This window comes from Sarcophilus harrisii, chromosome 4 (genome assembly GCF_902635505.1).
Source record: "Sarcophilus harrisii chromosome 4, mSarHar1.11, whole genome shotgun sequence".
NCBI classification, from domain to species: Eukaryota; Metazoa; Chordata; class Mammalia; order Dasyuromorphia; family Dasyuridae; genus Sarcophilus; species Sarcophilus harrisii.
In genome coordinates, this window is record NC_045429.1 from 74110400 (window position 1) to 74123348 (window position 12949).

General features: G+C 36.3%; 1 protein-coding gene across 1 annotated transcript in view; it reads left to right on the plus strand.

Moving 5' to 3' along the window:
* RNF2 (ring finger protein 2) overlaps window positions 1–3494 on the plus strand; it is a 30827-nt gene extending 27333 nt beyond the window's left edge. Inside the window, exons 6-7 of the mRNA XM_031937032.1 lie at window positions 4–175; window positions 1258–3494. Coding sequence (XP_031792892.1) covers window positions 4–175; window positions 1258–1359 — 274 coding nt within the window. The 3' untranslated portion in view covers window positions 1360–3494. The remainder of the gene's footprint in view (window positions 1–3; window positions 176–1257) is intronic.
* The last annotated feature ends 9455 nt before the right edge of the window (window positions 3495–12949 follow it).

Below are 12949 nucleotides of genomic sequence, written 5' to 3' on the forward strand. Positions count from 1 at the left end.
CAGATACATAAAGACTTCTGGCAATGCCACGGTTGATCACTTGTCCAAGTACCTCGCTGTGAGATTAGCTTTAGAAGAACTCCGGAGCAAGGGAGAATCAAACCAGATGAACCTAGATACAGCCAGTGAGAAGCAGTACACGATTTACATTGCTACAGCTAATGGACAGTTCACTGTGAGTACCTGAAACTGCTTAATATATAATATTAAGGCACAGTTTTAACAACATAAGATTAAGAATGTTCTTCCCCCTTCCCCCATCATCCTGTAAAAGGTATTGTTACCTTCTTTGTCTAGAAACCTTTTCTTAATCCATGAACACCTAAGATTTTTGGAGGGAATTATTTGTCATGAGATAGAATTTGAGTTCAATTCAGGTCTTGATGGTCTTATTAAAGCTGCAACATATTTTATATACTTTTTGAATACTTGATCACTTTCTTTATACTAAATGCTTAATAGCACTTCTATTTTCTATGGGCTTTTTGAGGAATAAAGAATAAGAATAGGAGAAGCTACAGTTACAGATCATACTTTTTTTTAAAACTAAAAGACTTGAATAGGATTCCCTAGAGAGTCTTTGGGATTCTGTACTTGAGGCTTTTTCATCAACTGTAGTATAATAGAAGTTTCATGGAACTTATTTTCTAGAGTGGCAATCTTTGCCTTTAGAACTTTTTAGTGATCTTATTTAATTGGCTGTTGGATCTGAGACTTGGAACTCTGCTTCTATAATCATACTGACCCAAAGGGGATAGAAGGAATTAGTGAATGATGTATACAAAATACATTTTGATTCATAAAGGAGTTAGTTTATTTAGAACCTTCAGTGTCATGTTTAGCCGTAGCAGATACATGCTTTAAAGTATTTGGAAAAATGAATTTACTTAAGAAATAAAGACAAAAATATGGAGTGGTGAAAACAATTAATAATTTTTCGTGTTACAGTTTATTTGCCTAGAGAATTTAGAATTTTTGCCTAGAGAATAACTTCCCTTATTGAAAGGAAATTGTACATACCAGGCCATTGGGAAAAGGAAATTTCTCTTTAGGAAAACTAATTTTTATGGCCCTCTTTTATTTCTTGAAATATGCCATGTCAGTGGCAAGGCTGCTTTCAGCCACAGTTGTGTTTAGACACAAGAACTAATAATTGTGTTTTTTAGTATCACTGTTCATTGTCTACTGGCAGTTTTCTAATTCTTAATTCTATAATATTCCTTACCTCAATTATACATAATTTCTCTTTATTCTTAGGTACTAAATGGTTCTTTTTCCTTGGAATTGGTCAGTGAGAAGTACTGGAAAGTGAACAAACCCATGGAACTTTACTACGCACCAACAAAGGAGCACAAATAAGCTTTGGAAAGATGGCTTTGAAAATAAACTTTTTTTTATAGCTCTGATTTCTTTAATATTAAAGATGCACCATCATTGTTTTCATGGACATAATCTTGGATTTGCGTTCAGTTTCCTTGCTGAGCCAGACTTGTTTACACTATTAGAATTCGTGTTTTGTTTGTTTTTTATTTAAACTTTTCTTTTTCAAAGGGACTGAATGAAGCTATCCAGTGCATTCTTTTGAAATTATTATCTAACTTCTGTGTCTTTTCACTGATGAAGCAGTGGATCCATTTGAGGCTCTCATCTGGCAAAGGAAGGTTTAGTGGGCCTTCATACTTAATGGCAACCTTTACTTAAGTTTTTTTCCTCTCAAAAGTTTCTTAAAAGTAAAGAATGTTAAAGTTGGTTTATGGTGGTATTTTTGCTAGCTAAGGCTAAGGGTATAATTGTGGATTAAGCATGATTAGGCTTTTTTTTTTTTTTTTGAGGAGCATAAATATTTAGTATATAATCTCCTTCCTTAAGATCTAATTTATTTAATACAGTCCTAAGTGAAATAGGTTTTCTATTTCATCTGAAGGTTAGGACTTAATAAGTATGCTTAAATTTTTGTTTCATGGGTTTCTCTTCATTATTTAAAACCTTGTTGCTAGCATTTTTGTTTAAAAATTGATGTTCCTTATTTTAGTGTCAAGCAGTGTCATTTTATTCACTTTTCTTCCTGTTCCAGCCTTAGAATTCTTGCTCTAGTTAGTGAATTACACAACTCAACATTATAAAGAGACACTGGTATAATATTTGCAAATCTTACTAGGCGTGGGAGTTAAAGTAGCCCTAAATAGGTAGTTCTCATATATAAAACTTAAGGGATCACTTTTTTGATCATAACTGAAACATCTTTTGTAGTCCCTTGTGACAGTCATTTTTTTATAGTATTTGATAACCCTCTTGTAATACCAGAGATTCTGGGATATACTTACTTGCACTTTAACCTTGATTAAAAAAATAAATACTGTACTATTTCAATAAGATGCCCTTCTTTTTTGTGGCTTTAAGTTTTGAGAACCACATGACACTGACAGAAGGAAAACAAGGATATACTTTTTTGTATGAAAAAGTTGTATTATTTTGTTTTCTAACTTTACCCCAGTGGTTGTTTTTTGGGTTTGGGTTTTTTGGTTATTGTTGTTTTTTTTTTTTTGTTTTGTTTTGTTTTGTTTTGGTTGCTAGAGAATAATTTTTAACTCCTGTTGAGCCACAGAAAAGTAAGTTAAACCCACCCAGAACTTGAGCCCTGCTCTGCTAGAGTGCAGGATGCTTTGCTAAAGGAATAGTAGCACCACCTAAGATGAAGCTGCACTTTGCTTAATTTGGTGCTACTATAACATGAGGTACAGTGTTAGGTGTTTGGGGTGACAAGGCTTTGTACTGGTGGTCAAAAATAAGAAGATTCACATGTTATTTCTTATTCCTGTCACACATCCAGTTATGTTTCTGAGTTTTTAGTGTTACAGTATTTACAGAATGTTAACATTGACAAACCAAACTCTGTAATGTTTTGAGAGGAAGAAAGGAATCCTCTATTTCCCTTGTAATTAAAGCCTAATACTTGTAAATATTGAGCCGTCTGTTTTGACAGTGGGGTCGGTTTTAAGTGCTTCAGCCCTACATGAAAACTCAATAGTTTTATTAAATATTTTTTTTACCCTTTTTTTTTTCTAATATTTAAAACCTATTTTTACAGTTTTTTGGTTTTTGTTTTTTTGGGGTTTTTTTGTAATGTGCCATGAAATTGAGAGCCGCCAAAATTAAGAGAAATTTTGTATTCAGTACTTTTTTTGGTGTAATGTTCAGTTGTATATTAATGCATGTCCACTGACTATAACCTGGGTTTTGTGATATAAATACTTGGGTTTTGTTGGAAAAGTACTAGATTAGTAGTTGCATCAAATAACTAAATTCCCATTGTGTGATTTTTAATAGAACTTTAGTCTTGAAGCAAAAGAGATATTTGTGAATTTAAGCTGTGTTTATGTTTAGAGAATGTATGTGTGTTCATATGTCAGTGTGGGAGAATGTAATCTCTTTACATCATTAGTGAATTTATTGACTGTTGTCCTTTACAAAATATAATGTAAGCATTTGATAAATCATTGAGTGTACTGTCTTTATTAAAAAAAAAAACTCAAAACTTTTATGATTTCAAAGCGTGTGTGTGTGTGTCTGTCTGTCTGTCTCCTGGACCAGTTTTCTGAATCCTTTTATCTAAGGGAAATAGAAATGGCTTATTATAAAAATGAGAAATTGAGCACTGCAAAGCATATCTAGAATGATTCAGCTTATTGTGACATTTACATACATATCCACAATAAAATAAATGATTTGCAGGTCTACTTTGCTTCAATAATAATCTTATTCCCACTCAAGTTTTATAGTATCTGCCTTATTTTGGTAGATGTGTAATTGTAACAGTGCAAAATATAGTAAAACCTCATTAATTCACATTATTAGGAATTTGATTATTTCAAAAGGTGATACGGGTAGGGTTTACCAAACCAAGAAAAAAAGATTATTTGTGCAAATTGAGTCTGATGAGTAAAAAGCAAATGCAAGCTGTAAGTATTTAAGAATTTGTCAGTCAAATATGCTTGGTTTTTGGTGAGGCAATTGGAGTTAAAGAATTTGCCCACGAGCACACAGTAAAGTATCTAGTTTTTTAAGGTAGAATTTGAACTCCCCCTGACTCCAGAGCTAGTGCTCCATCCACTACACAACTTGACTTCCCCTCAGTAAAATATACTTGTAAAGTTTGAATGTTAAAGATGAACTGTTCACTCTTCTGGATGCTCTTCCAAGCCCTCTCTCACCCCCATCCAGTCCCTCCATATCCATCCACTTTCCTGTCAATTTTTCCAGCTTGCATTTGGATGCCTTCTTAAAATGGATATAAAATACCTATATAAAATTCTTTAAGTTTTAAAATATAACATATTTATGTTATATAAATAAAATTTTAAAATGTAAAATCTATATAAAATATCTATAAAATTCCTTAGAATTAATATAAAATATCTAATAAATGATACTCAGAAAATCATCCTTAGCAATCATCTGGTTTCTGTGTCTACTTATATTCTTGTAAATAGACTAGTGGTCAGATTATTGGAACTCCACTAAAGCCTCTGATACTTGAGTATGATATGGCAATGATGCTGAATTCTCAGCTATGGAAGGGGATGAACTTGTCAGATATTGCCAAGTTGGGAAAGGATTTGGGTATGAGCAGAGAACCAGCCTACAAACGTGCAGAGACTATGTTAGCTGCAGTCTACTGAGCCTCGGAGGGCTCAGGATTTGCTTGGAAAAAGCCAAGAGATTAACTAGCATGTGTTTGCCATTCCGCAGAAAGACCGCTGGTAATGATTTATCTACAGCACCACGACTTGAGGCTTTCCCATCCCATCAATAATAAGTTAATAAACATTAGTAACTACACTAGTTCTCTCCACAGGATGATATTAATAATCACCTCGTGATTGACAACAATTCTGCCGTCCCCTTTTCTGTTGGTGTCTGAAATCTTTTGAGAATTTTCATTTGCTTAAGAGATAAGCATAACTCTGTAATACCAACTTGAACAAAAATTTATTTCTTTCATCTTTTCCTCAGGGAAGTTTTTGCTTAACAAATGTTTCTGCCTCGAGGATATCACTGACAAAACTAAGCCCTAACTCCTATACTTCCATCCGTGGGGAAGAGACTTAATCATCTCAAGGGCATCTCAGTAGTGTACTAGGATAACACTCTTCGTAGTAATAAGAATTCTTAAAGTTATATCGTATAGTCTTTAAAAGCAAGAATTATGAGAGTGTTTTAGAAGCTATTTAGGTGTGGAAAACAGTTATCTTAAGAAAATTAATTTATGTGGCTACTGTCTCCATTGATGACAGAAAAAGGTGTATTAAGAATGCAATTCTCTTTGCATAACTTATCCATAATAAAGAGCAAAACTCAAATCCCACCACTTACAACCCATGTGACCTTGGGCACACAGTTGTAACCCTCATTACAAATGGATTTCCTCATTTGTAAAATAATGGGATTGGACTAGTTGGTTTTGGGGGTTCCTAGACTGGATCTGGAGTTGGGAAAATCTGGGTTCAAATCTCAGACTTTAGCTCTCGGGCCATGTACATCATTTCTATGCCCGTGTCCTCAACTAGAAAATAAGGGGGACTTTTAGTTGATAATCCCGAAGGTCCTTTCTAGTTCTTATCGGTAATTTTGGGATTGAGTTCTAGATTTGTGATCTTATGAACAAGTAAATTCCACACTAGAAGTCAGATAAATAAGGGAAACTACTGGATGTAAGAAAGTAATTTGTAGGAGACTTCAAAGTTGGGTGTCCAGATGTGATGCTTCAATACCAAACATTTGGGAAAAAATCAAAGATCTTATTAACAAAAACAAAAAAGACAACTGAGAAAGTAACAGTCACTGATTCCTATAGTTCAACTTTACCATTTCTATATTTCAGAATAATATATATTCATTGAAAGCAACTTTTGAAAATTATATACAATAGCAGACCACATTTTAATATCATAATTACCTTTTTTTTGTTTTAAAGAGGTACACTGATGTATTCAGTACATCATTTTAAAAGTATTCAATAAAAAAATTCAATAAAGTAAACAAAAGAATTCAATCAATTCAAAATCAATAAAAGTATTCAATTCAAATTCAAAAAATTCAAAATAAATAACTTGCCATCTTTTCCAAAGATTGGGTAGAAGAGTTAGAGATTACTGATGTCTTTTTGATGATTTATCAAGTGAAGTGTAAAACAGGTAGACAAGATTGCCAAAGATGTTTGACTCTCCCAAGTAGTGTGTCCATTGTGGAATCTAAATGAAATTTATAAATTCTTATAGGAATTGAGAGTCTCTAGATCTATACTACAGACATTATTTTCTTTTTAAAAACTTCAAAGTATTTGATTCTACATCGGTAAGATCCATTCTATAATCTCTACCTTCCAGACTCTCTCTTTAACATCACCTCGATACACTTCAATGTTTTAATTCAATAAGCCCCATTTCTCCTCTTGTGAAGCAAATCAAATTTGAGATAGATTTTGAGTAGGGAAGAAAAAGTAGCAGAAGTAATGAGGTAAAAAAGAAACAAAATGGAAAGTGGCTTTCCTTTAATGATGTGGATTCCAACTTATCTCCAAATGAACGTAGTGTTTTATCAGTTTAAAAATACTGAAATGATTTCCTATCAAAATGTTAGTTTGATATTTTCTTTTTGTTTTTTCTTTATTTTTTTGCTGAGGCAATTGGGGTTAACTGCATCATCTAGTTACCCTAGTTTGATATTTTCAACCTCTTAATATTTCTCCCTGGACAATGGGATTTAGAGGAAGGAGATCATTTAATCCAATCCCTCATTTTACAGATAATGAAATTAAATCTTTAGTGTATCAAATATTAAAACACCCATTTTATAATTATTGTTGTCCTTTACAAAATATAGTGTAAGCATTATAATTATCCCAGATATTCAAGTCAAATCATACCAGTTAAATCTAACATTCTGAGGGCAGGAAACATGTTTTGAAAGAACTGGACAAATGAATATATATATATAGTCTTGTTCTAAAAACTGAATTTAACAGAAGCTTTGAGCTTTTCTGAAGGATGGTATAGATCATAGAGATGGGGAAAAAATAGGTGTACTGTTAATTTCAGACTGGGAATATAAGCAAAGGCTCTTCTGAGCTTACAAATACAAGGCTACATAAAGGATACGTAGGCAATAATTAAAAGAGGGAAGACACCAGAATTCAGAAGTCTTGGGTAGAAGGAAGTCAGAGAGCTCCGTTTGTCAGTATCATTGGTTACTTTTGTAGGGAATATTTTGGCTACAGTACAGGATTTGTATAAGGGAGTAATGAGAGAAGAAAATTGGAGGATCAGATTGTACATAGTGTGTTGGATTAAGAGTAATAAATTTGAATTCTGTCCTATTTATTATGGTGAGCCACTGAAGTATTCTGGGTGGGGAAATAATGTAATATAAGAGATATATATTTCAGTTTTTCTATCTGAATTTTCTCTCCAATTTTGAACACTGAGCTTCTTTCAGGAGGCCTCATATAGCATTAACTCAATTTGGTTGCCTACCTTAGCCCATTCTCCAATTTGAAAACATCCTTCCCAAAATGTGCTCAGAACTCAAAAGTACTCCACATTGTGAGGAAAAAGCCACATACAATGAAAAATTGTAAACTATACTGGCATAGAATAGGAACAAAAAGGGGATAAGAGCACAAAGAAGATAAAGCTATTTAATTCCTGAGTTGCTTTTGTGTCCTGATAAGAAAAAAGACTTATGGACTAGAAAAGAAAGAACAAAAATAGCAAATAGAAGGTTGAAGTAAGATGATAAGAGTTCTTAATGGACCCTTTGGTCACATGAATCATATCTCTGTGTTCAGAACTGACAGCTGAGGTGGCTGAGACACTGACAGTAATACTTGGAAGAATATGGAAAAACATGGGAATGTTCAGGATTGCCAATGTCTCAAAAATTTTTTCTTAATGAATGGAAGCAACAAATAATGATATAATGAGCTTGATTTAAAAACTGGCAAAAATGTAGGACATTATAGGTGAAAAAATTGTTAGTGAATATACAGTAAAGAAAGTGATCACATTAGAAAAATGCAAATTAACAACTCTGAGGTACCATTACACACCTTTCAGATGAGCTAAGATGACAGGAAAAGATAATGATGAAGGTTGGAGGGGATGTGGGAAAATAAGATATGTTGTTGATGGACTTGCGAAATGATCCAGCCATTCTGGAGAACAATTTGGGACTATGCCCAAAGGGTTATCAAACTGCATATCCTTTGATCCAGCAGTGTTTCTACTGGGCTTATACCCCAAAGAGATCTTAAAGGAGGGAAAGGGACCCACATGTGCACGAATGTTTGTGGCAGGTCTCTTTGTAGTGGCCAGAAACTGGAAACTGATGGATGCCCATCAATGGGAGAATGGCTGAATAAATTGTGATGTATGAATGCTATGGAATATTATTGTTCGATAAGAAATGACCAGCAGGATGATTTTAGAGAGACCTGGAAAGACTTACACGAACTGATGCTAAGTAAAATGAGCAGAACCAGGAGATCATTCTACACAACAATGGCAAGATTACATGATGATCAATTCTTCTGGACATGGCTCTCTTCAACAGTGAGATGATTCAAGCCAGTTCTAATGGACTTATGATGAAGAGAGCCATCTGCAAGGGATGACTGTGGGACTAAGTGTGGATCACAACAGAGCATTTTCACTTTGTTGTTGGCTTGTTTTTTTATTTTCTTTCTCATTTTTTCCCTTTTTGATCTGATTTTTCTTGTGCAGCATATTTGTGGAAATATGTATGTTAGAAATGCCGATGTTTAACATATTACTTGCCATTTAGGGGAGAGGGTGGGGAGAAGGGAGGAAAAAATTTGGAACACAAGATTTTGCAAGGGTGAATGTTGAAAATTATGCATGTTTTGGAAATAAAAAGCTTTAATAAAAAAGTGATCACAAAGAGCTAGTGTAATTTTATCAAGATTAGATCTAGATTAATCTTTTTTCCTTTTTTGGCAGCATTTATGAATGAATACTTCAGGCAAATGATATAAATGGCTTACTTAGATTTATTAAAACATTTAATCAATTCATGCTTTTTTTCTTGTGGAAAAAATGAGGACATGGGGTTAAATAATGGTATATTTGGTGATTTGTTAAATGATTGCATGGCAAGAATAAGTCATTCATATTTTCTTTTTTTGCTGAGGCAATTGGGGTTAAGTGACTTGCCCAGGGTCCCACAGCTAGGACGTGTTAAGTGTCTGAGATCACATTTGAACTCAGGTCCTCCTGGCTTTAGGGTTGTGCTCTATTCACTGTGCCATCTAGCTGCCCCCAGTCATTCATAATTTCATGCAGTCAATAAACATTTACTAGGTGCCTAGTATTTGCTAGGATTGTGCTAAATGCTGGGGATAAGTCAGGTGATGAGGCCTGTGCTAGGATGGTGGCAGCCACATAGGGAAGAAGGATGTGTATTCAAGAGACATTGCAAAGGTAAAATCAGCAGATTTTGGATATAAGGGGTTGAGGATACAACCTAGACTCTGAGTCTGTGCAACCAGGGGGAATGGAGTTGTCCTGTAGTAATAAGGAAATTTGGAAAGGTGGGAGTGTTTTGGGGAAAGAGTAAATTCAATTTTGGACATATTGAAATGTCTACTGGATATCATTTGAAATGTCTGAAAGGCAGGTGGAAGTAAGAAAGTAGTTAGCTGAGAAGTTAGGATAGGAGGTTAGAAAATCATCAGCATCAAGATGGTAATTAAATCCATGAGAGCTAATGAGATCACTGAATGAAACCACAAGGGAAAAAGAGAGCCCAATACAGAGCCCCGTGGGACATGGTTATCCTGCTTGACCTGCATAAGGATACAGCAAAGCTGACTAAGAAGTGGTCTGATAAGAGCAACAGTCGTGTCCTAAAAACGTAGAGGAAGAAGGATCAAAGAGAAGAGGGTGGAAAAAAATTAAAAAAAAAAAAGTTTTTTTTTTTTTTTTTTTTAAAGGTGATCCAGAGTGTCAAAAGATGCAGAGAGAAGAATGAAAATTGAGTCACTGGATTGGGCAATTAAGAAGCAATGGTAACTCTGGAGAGAGCAGTTTTGATGGAATGGCATTAGAATCCAGATTATAAGGGTTTATGACGAGTTGAGAGGCGGTCTCAGGGAGTTTGGCCACAGGGAGAAGCGAGATAGAGTGGGGATGGAAGGATCAAGGGTCTGGTGGAAACGGGGGCAGGTGACACAGTGGGCAAGGAGGAGATGTGACAAGTGTGGGTAACGGGGAATACTCTTGAGGAAGTGGGATGGAATGAGATCACTAGAGTAGATGAGGGGAGTCTGCATTGGTGAGGTGGTCAAAAGCATACAAGTGCAAGATGAAAAGGGAAATCACTCAAGCGGCCTTATTTTTTGTCTACAAAATGTGGCAAAGTTCTCAGCAGAAAGGTCGGGGTAGGGGGATCTAGAGGAGGCTGGAGTGTCTGGGAGAACTGCTGTGGAAAGGAGGTTAGGGGGTGGATAAGGAAGGTGTGGAGGGATTGCCAAGTAGCAGTGAAGGCCCCGTTTGTAAGGGACCCAGTTAGAGTGGTAGTGACTCTCTCTACCTTTGTTCAGCTGCTCACATGGGTGGCGGAAGCAGGGAAAAATCAGCGATTTTATAAGGGTGCCAGGGATTCAATGGAGGGGGATAGCATGGAACTGATTCGCCAAGGGGCCAAGATAGAGAAAAGAGAGTGAGTGGCTAGTCAGCGCTGATTGCCTGGGAGAGAACCAAAGGGTGAAAGGACTGGAGTTTACGATGTGGACAGTTAAAGGAAGGCAGAAGCAGAGGTGGAAAGCCAACAGATTGTGGCCAGATAAAGGGATTTTGAATTCTTGAACATGGGAGGTGGTGTATTTGTGAATGGTGGCAAGATCATCGGTATGACTCATTGTATGGCTGATAGAAACTGAATAGGCTGAGGAACTGAGTAGTTAGGGTATCAACACTTCCTAAAGAGTGCCCCCTTGTTTCAACCTGAGAGAAAAAGGGAATGGGAATGCAGCTCTACCTGGGAAGGGTGGCCAGGAAAGTGTCGTGGGAGTTGAGGGAAAGGAGCCAGGTCTTGTTGACGGCCAGAGGATGGAAGACCTGAAAGAGGAAAAGATTTAAATTGAAAGGAAAGGATGTCTATTATCCAAGGAACAGGCACCCCAGAAAATACAATGGAAGAAGTGGGAAGCATTTTGTTAGGACTTTGGGGTGGGAGGTTTGAGAAGGATGAGAATAAGAATTGTGTGGGAGGGGTTGGAATGGGGTTTAGATGATAATCTGCAGGATTTCAGTCAACAAAAATTAAATATTTCTTTAGCTCACCATGTGTGAGACACCGATTTGAAGCAAAAGATACAAAGAAGGGGAATCATTAAATTGTTCATAAAGATCTTTTTAGTAGGGTCTTCTGGGGATCTGTATGACTGTTCAACAATGTTACTGAGCATCCTTATCACTCAAGACGGAGTTGTGATTCATTGGATAGTGCAGGCCTGAGTCAGGAAGATCTTGTTTCAAGTCTTGCCTCTGATATACACCAGACAAATGATCTTTGGTAAACTCGCTTAATCTTTCTATATCACCAAGACTATATAGTACATAGAAGATACTAACCTGAACTAACAGAGGGACTCTCCAATAAAACTGAAGGTCTAATTCCTATCAATAGCTTAAAGTTGTTCTCGGATGACAAACTAGGGAGAGATAAGTAACCCTGGACCAGGTCAGTGGACCAAGATAGCTAAGGTGATTAGGGGCTGGAAGAGGTGGTTAAGACCTATAATTTCATACACTATGTGATCCTGCCTTTCCAAGGTAAACCCTGAGAACAAATATAAAGTGATATACATGTAGATTCCAAAATGTAACCCAGTAAGAAGTTGATATGAAAAGACCTGAAGGTTTTTCAATGAGTCAGTGTTATATTGCAGTCAAAAATGTTAATTTTATCTTAGGCTGCAGAACTTTCAGAAATGAGATGAATAATCTTATCCTAGGCTCTGCCCTAGGATAACCAATACTGTTTGGTTCTGGGCACTACACCTTAGGAAAGGCAGCCCAGCATTTGTCTTTTGTTTTAAACATGACATTGCAGGTTGATGTCTTGACTCCTGTGTTAATTGAAGGTGGGCAGAGTTGCACAAAAGTCATCAGCCTTGCTCTCTTCCAGTTACTGAAGCCTAGTTTCAGGACAAAAATCAAGGAAGGCCACTAGCAATGGCCTGAAATACACTGGACCACCATGGCACCTGTGATGTCTGACCAAGCTTTACATGCTCCACAGCTTCAGGTGCCTTCCATTCTCATCTACCTATCCTGTTGGGGGGAGTTTTCATATACTTGAGGTGGATCTCTCTCTAATTCCCACAAATACCCTCTCAACCTGCTTTGGTTCACTTACTGAGCTGACTTTACCAGGGTGTGACAGGTATACCTGCTAAAGCTTCCTAGAGCACAGGTAAGAGCTGAGGGATAGGCGGATACCCAAAGACAAGTGGTTCTGAGGAAGACTCGGCAAACCCTCATACCAGAGATGCTGCTCCTCCCCGAACATCTCATGGATCCTGCAAGAGTAAAGCAACCTGATGCAAACAGAAGGAACTGAGTGTTTTTTTGGCCTGAAAAAGTTAGGTATGTTTTATGTGACCCAATGCTGATTCGAGAGAGGCTTAGAAGCAATTTTAGAGAGAACTTCAAGAAGAAATGAGCTAATTAGGGAAGCATTGGATTCTTGGAGTCTTCCAAGGAACTCTAAGCAGCTTACTGGATACGTTGTAGAAGGGATCCTTTTTTTCATAGATTGGACTAGTCATTTACCAAGTTCTTTTGTAATCCTGTAATCTCACTGGGTTTGAGATGACAGTGTGGGAATGGTGGAAAACGTGAAAATCAGACAGTAAATCCCAGCATAT